A 7,208-nucleotide genomic window follows, 5' to 3' on the forward strand; every position below is an offset into this window, starting at 1 on the left:
CAGCGCGAGCTCTGTGTGTAGAAGGCTATGTGGGTGAAAAAGGTAGAGCCAAAATAACCCTGAAGCTCGGAAAGGAAAGGGGATGATGGCAGGGCCGATGGGAGGGGGCGGAGCAGGAGTGGGCATGACAGGGCCTGGCAAACGAGGCAGGTCTCTCATCATGAGCGCCGGCGTCTCCGCTCCTCCCAACAATGCGCCTGTAGGCGTCGCTGCGGCTCCTCTTCCAGATGGGTCCGCTCCTGTTGCTACCCCCCAGCCTAACTCTACCCTCACCATGTTGGGCCCTACCCTCCAAGTCCATAACTCCTTTGCAGGTACAGTGCCCATTTCCCCTCTCTCTTTAGCTTCCCATGTCTCTCTCTCTCTCTCTCTCTCTCTCACACACACACACACATTTTTTTTTTTGTAAAGCTTCTGTCATTAATTACAGGTGGGAAACCTCAAAACGAGGAAAACCCACCAAAAAGACCACACTTTTTATTTACAAATGGGAAACCTCTAAGCGAGGAAAACCCAGAAAAAGAAGAGTAACTATAGGCTTCACTACCTAGAAGCAATCAAAGTAAATCCTGTAAGCATCAAGAGTGATGTCCCCAGCATCATAAGCAAAATGAAGCGCATGACCAAGCGAGAACTTGAAGTAATGGAAGGGAACAATGTCATTGGCTTGGAACATGAGGTTGTTCCGAACATGCCATATGGTCCAAAAGACCCAGAATCGGACCCAGCTGAAAAATACAGCAAACTGAGACTGTGATGCTTGTAACACCCCAAAAAGCCAAAAGCATCTGTGAAAAATGCCCGAAGGGAAACGAAGGCGAAGAGCAGTCGAGACCCGGCGAATGAACGATCTGGAGCATACGCAACCCCATAGTAAATGTGGGACAGTCTCCTCAGTAGCTTTACATCGGACACAACGTGAAGGCGCAATATGACGTGCATGTAACAAGCTACCAACAGGAAGAGCACCAACCAAACAGCGCCACAAGAACATGCGTTCTTTAAGAGGCAGATGACTTTTCCAAATGCGAAACAATGTACGTTTCCACCACATTGAAGATTTGGAGAGAGACCATAGCTGATTACCATGTCTGACTATCCATGCATCCGATTGCAAGAGGGCATAAACTGTCCCAGCTGAAATACATTTCATAGCAGTGGTTCCAAGATTCCAATCAGATAGACGGGAATCCACATTCAAGGGAGGTAAAGGAGAAATATCAGCAATCATCCGCTGAATTTCTGTCCAAAGATGAGAATAATGGGATCCCAATTGAAAACGATCCGCCGCAACAGAGAAGGAAAGAACCTGACCAGTGTCATCCACCACCTGATGTATCTGACAAATTCCTTTTTGAGATAGAAAATATGCCTGACGAGGTGAACGGTCAACCAAAGTGGAAGAAAATACACGACTCCAATGCAAACTCTCTAGCCGCAGGGAATTGCCCATCAAAGATCGGGAACCATGCCATATCGTATGTGAAGTAACTTCCTTCCAATCAATAATGAGAGAAGAAGTGAAAGGACATCCCGGAATGTGTCCTTCAAGTTTTCCACATATAAGATCCCAGTATGTGGGTTGCCAATGACCATAGAACGGCGTGACAATATGCCGACACAAATGGGACACCATGAGAGTCCAGGGTTGCTGCTGATCCAACAAAACCGGCAAAAGCATAGCTTCCCTAGCCAAAACATGACGTCTCAAATCCAAAATATTCAGGCCTCCAAGGCGCTTAGGAGAGCATAACTTGTCCATGGATAACAATCTGAGGCCCTTTCCACGAGATGAAGTGCGCCAGAAATGCGCCAATATACTTGACATAAGGGACTTTAAGCGGGATTGAGACCAATATAACAAAGGTAGATAAAACTGCACATAAGCTACAAGAATGCATTGCACAATTCTAAGACGCACATGAAGCGGCCAAGTGGACAACTTCCAATAATGTAACTTGGAGTGCAAGCGCTCGGCTACCCAATCCAATTTCCGTGTAGCCGATACAGTCCAACCCAGCGGATAACCCAAATGACGAACTATAATGTTCGGAGGAACAAGTTCGCCTGGCCAAAGCAGCTTATGCCAATCATACTCAGTCAGAGCCAGTAGTTTGGATTTACGAAAATTCACTTTGAGGCCTGCTGCCAATCCAAACAAATGAAGAGTATGCATAATTTGTTCCACATCATCTTGGTGATTGCGGGGCATAAAGAGAGAATCATCTGCATAAGCTTGTGCAATAAAATGTTTCCCAGAGGGTAATTTCAAGCCCTGCAATCTTCCAGACGAAGTCAAAGATTCCAAGTACATAAGCAGGGGATGAGTAGCAATCGCATAAAGCAAAGCACTGAGAGGACAACCTTGCCTTACCGAACGTCCCAAATGCCAAGGATCTGTGAGAAAACCATCCAACAAACCGGCAGAGGTACTGTCAGCATACAAGAAATAAACCACAGAGGATAGCTTAGGCCCAAATCCCAGCCGAAGCATGGTATCTGCAATGTAATCCCAAAGAACAGTGTCAAATGCCTTTTCAATGTCAACCTGCATGACCAATACATCTTGTCGAGTGTATTTGGCATACTCCATGCCAATGATGACATTTGCTAGATTATCAGTAATTTGCCTTCGTGGAATGAAGCCATACTGAGATGGATGCAAACCATCATGCAAAAACCCTTTAAGTCTATTGACAAGCATTTTAGCCAGCTATTTATAAACCACAGGCATGAGCGTAATCGGCCTCCATTGCGAGAACTCTTCACAAAGTGCTTGCTTTGGAATCAACTTGAGCAAGCCTTCTTTCCAAGATGAAGGCAAAACCTGTTGCTCCCATGCCCTGTTTATCATTAACAATAGTGGCTGATCCAGGTAGTGCCAAAACGACAAGAAAAATTCTACAGTAAGGCCATCCCAACCGGGAGATTTCCAACGGCCCAAATCACACAAACTGGCATACAATTCTGTTTCCGTGAAGGCGGCTTCCAAAAGTTGAGCCTGGTGCGCCGATAAAATCGGTGCAACTTGAGATAAAAACAGGCAACGAGCCTCTCGACCTTCCTGCGTGAGAGAAGAGGCCTCAAAAATCTTGCCATAATGAGATTCCATGGCCCGTGCAAGCCCCACACGAGAGTTAGTCCAATCACCAGTCGGGAGTTTAATCCTCTTAATAGTTTGAGACTGCCTGGAAAGATGAAGATGACGAAAGAATTGTTTAGAAGTGCATCCTTTATCCGCTATAGCCTTTTGGCGAGCTCTAGTCTGCCACTTTGCCAATTTTCTCTCATCATTACGATGCAACAAAGCACGAGCAGAAAGCAACTCTGTCATCTGGATTTCAGTAAGAGATGAAGTGTTAGCCAGATGCATCAAACTTTGACAAGTGCCTTTGGCCTGTTGAACTTGCTCTCTGAAATGTGATAAATAGTGTCTGCCATAATCCTGGATCACACATTGAACCCGCATAACAAAACGAAACCATGCTGTGTTCATATCAACATGCATTTGAGAGATCAATGGCGAAATAATATCCACAATCAGATTGCGAAAAACCTCATGCTTAAGATAAGCATTATTGACATGCAGAAGTCTCTTTCTAGTTAATGAATCATTGGCAGAACATGAACCGAATTGTATTTTCAAGCATATCGGAGCATGATCCGAGAGACACAAGGAGTAATCAATCCACATATCACATACAAAATCATCATACTGCTGCATCTGAAAGAGATACCATCGGTCCAGACGAGCACGATACATTGATCGAGCGTTATGCTGAAATGTGAATCCTGGATCATTGGCTTGCAACAGAGGCCACAAATCCAAGGCATTACATGTGTGCTGAAAAAGATCCCAAGCTTGTCGTTCCACATGAAGCATGTGAGAATGGCCAGTAGTATTATCCACATGATTTGGAGCATTATTAAAATCACCACAAAGAAATGCATTAGAACGCCAACAATAAGAGGAGATGGCATGCCACAAACGAGCCCTGTCAGTAGAGGCTGTGTATGCATACACACCACCAAACTCAAAAACTTCCCCATTGATAATACATTGAATGACCATCCATCTGCCAGCTGGATCATTGAATACCAACATGGGAAATAATTCATGGCGAACAAGCATCAGCACTCCAGAGTATCCAGCGGATCCTGCATAAGCTATCCAATATCCCGCAAAATAGGAAGTTTGTCCGGCAAAATTATGCTGATTATGCTCTTGAAGAACAACAATATCTGCTTTGCAAGTATGTACATAGTGCCAGATTAGCCTCCATTTATCCTGATTGCATAATCCACGCACATTATATGAAATGCAATGTATAGAACTATGCATCTTAAATGGTATATACAGTGGGCGAGAAAACCAACAGAAAGCTTAAGAACTCGTGCCCATGGGCACATCCGCATCTGTCGCGGAAACATCGGCTGCCAAATCAAAACTCGAATGTGGAGGAAACAAGTGATGGCCTTCCGACGCTGAAGCGGTGCCCCCTGTAACTACTTCCTTATAAGATCGAACAACTTTATCCCAGGCTTGTGCCAAGGAAGAGTTATCATTACAAGGCAGTTTTTGCTGAGCAACATTCTTCAAGGGGGGCACATAATTGCGAGAAGATGGTAGAGTACGTGCTTTGACAGTTTTCTTGGGTACTATCCACGCCTGAGTAGCAGGAAGCTTCTCTTTGCCCTTGTCTTTGATGTTCGGGGAAGCAGGAACACTTGGCATTTGAGACTGCTTCCCTTTACCTTTATTTAGTCCAGTTGTTGATGTGGATGCGGAAGCACCTTTAGATTGTGCATTTCGCTGGAGGAGGAGTCTGAGGGGTAGGGACAGCCGAAGGAGGGGGTTGTAGATTTGGTTCAGAACATTCAGATTGCATATGACCAAATTTGCCACAGCGAAAACAGGAATTGGCAAATTTCCCCCATTTAAGCTTGAATGGTCGCTTTCCGACCACTGTGTCCCCAGAATCAACGGTAATGCCCGTAGGAGCAGGAAGATCAGTGTCCCATAGAATACAAAAACGATTTGTATTGGCATCCAACTTCGGGGGGCAAATCACTTTGCCCAATTGAGCAGCCAACAAAGGAAGAAAATGACGCCAAGTACGAGGAAAATCCACCACTTCAACCCAAACCGGGCACTTATGTCGAATAAGGCTCTGATAATCTTTAGTAAGAGCCCAGGGAAGAACATGAGTCATTTGCGTATTGAAGAAGAGGGGAGACATTTCCAACAAAGCATCTCTAGCTTCCATGTCTGCTAACAAGACCTCATAGAATCCTCTTGCTCCAAAATAAACACCCCGGACTGCTTGACGCTTCAGCAAGAAATCAACCCATTGTCCCACATCCTGTGCACTAGGCATCTTGCCCGGGAAAAAGAGAATCACTGCATTCAATGCATACTGCGCAACCGGATCCATGAGCTCCTGCACCGGAATACGCACTTCTGTGACTGGAGCAGGTCCTTCCCAAGCACATCTTGCTTCTTCGAAATCCTCATGCAGGCATTCCTTAATCAAAGACATGGCATCTAAATTCGAGGTGTTCATAGCTTTCCGACGCTTATAGATGGCCAGCTCAGGTGATTCCATCATGCACACCTTAAATTTTCTATAAACCCCAGAACTGCTATAAGCCCTATTGCTGTTGCAGTACCACTGGCCGAATCTGCTGCAAGCCCCAAATGAAGTAGAAACCCTAATACTGGCTGTCGCTGGACAGATTCTTACAAGTGGTTGCCGACTTTATCAGACAAGTAAGTGGCGAGCAGAGTCGAGCAGAGACGCAGGCGAAGACAGTCGCAGGTTCGCAGGCGAACAGAGTCGCAGGCTCACAAGCGAGTAGAGTCGCAGGCGAACAGGGTCGCAGGCGAGCAGGCGAGCAGTCGAACAGGGTCGCAGGCGAGCGCACCACACACACAAGCTTTTTTCGCAGGCGAACAGGGTCGCAGGGTCGCAGGCGAGCGCCAATCCTCTGCTACACACACACCAATGCCTCTCTCTCACACACACACACACTCAGAAGGGGATGTACAGAGAAGAGAATCGAAAGGCAGAAATTAACAGGTGATGCTGTAGATTACAAGAAGCAGACGTGCAGGTTGCAATAAGCACGTCGCAAGAAGAAGACGTGCAGGTCGCAAGTCCTAGACGAGCAGGCGAGCACGTTGAGCAGACAAGCAGGTCGCAGGCCACAAGCTACACCACACACTCTCTCTCTCACACACACACACACACACACACACCACACACACACACACACACATACAGTTTAGCCCAAATGGAACCTGCACGTGTGTGTGCGTGTCCTGCTTGTGTATGTATGTATGTGTGCATATGTTCAATGACAAAAAGAAAAGCACAGTAGAGGGGATGGTAGAGTATGTGTTCACTGTGTGTGTGTGTGTGGAGAGAGAGAGAGAGAGAGAGAGAGAGAGAGAGAGAGCCCTTTGACATGAGAAAGTCTTTAGCTTCACATTTCTCACAATCAACTGTAGATTTCTTACACTCACACACATACTAAGGTGGAACGGCTGGCAAGAGAGCATGTGGCCACTCTTTATTAACTTTTGCATTTCTTACATTAGAGGGGATGTTAAATGTCATTACAGAAAAATAATTTTGCAATTCCTTAATATTTCTTACATACGCATGCTTACATATTTCTTACACACGCATACTTAGGTAGAGGGGCTGATGAGAGAGCATTTTCCCCTCACACAAAGGTAGAAGGGCCTGCAAGAGGGAGCATATGCCCACTTTTTGGCTTCACATTTCTTCAACCACACACATTCCAAGGTAGAGAGGCCAGCAAGAGAGCATGTGTCCACTCCTAAGCCTCACAATTCTTACACTCAACACACATTAAAGGTAGAAGGGTTGGTATGAGAGCATGTGTGCACTCTTTAGTTTCGCATCTTCACACTCACACAGTGCACATCTACAAAGGTAGAAGGAATGTTAAGGGAGCATGTTTCCACTCTTAAGCTTCAAGTTTTTTACACTCACACATAGACTAAGGTAGAAGGGCTGGTGTGCCCACTTGCCGAAAACAACTTAGAAAGAACACAAAGAAACAATCACTGTGCTCAACTGTGATGGGTGCAAAACTGTGCAATGTAAGATAGAGATGAACATTGCAAATAGAGAGAGTGGGAGAACGGTGGCCCGAAGGTCATCTAACATGTACTACTG

At 45.7% G+C, this 7,208-nt stretch overlaps 1 protein-coding gene and 1 pseudogene across 1 annotated transcript; both read right to left on the bottom strand.

Moving 5' to 3' along the window:
• Positions 1-547: 547 nt before the first annotated feature.
• Positions 548-3,763, bottom strand: LOC147637110 (uncharacterized). Its single transcript, XM_086801005.1, has 2 exons — positions 2,828-3,763; positions 548-2,713 (listed from the first exon to the last, which is right to left on the bottom strand). Exons 1-2 carry the CDS (start codon positions 3,761-3,763, stop codon positions 548-550), a joined length of 3,102 nt encoding a protein of 1,033 aa, XP_086657131.1.
• Positions 3,764-4,384: 621 nt separating this feature from the next.
• Positions 4,385-5,630, bottom strand: LOC147637111 (uncharacterized; annotated as a pseudogene).
• Between the last annotated feature and the right edge of the window lie 1,578 nt (positions 5,631-7,208).

This window comes from Cibotium barometz, chromosome 7 (genome assembly GCF_041138505.1).
Source record: "Cibotium barometz isolate CiBa-2024 chromosome 7, ASM4113850v1, whole genome shotgun sequence".
Classification (NCBI taxonomy): Eukaryota; Viridiplantae; Streptophyta; class Polypodiopsida; order Cyatheales; family Cibotiaceae; genus Cibotium; species Cibotium barometz.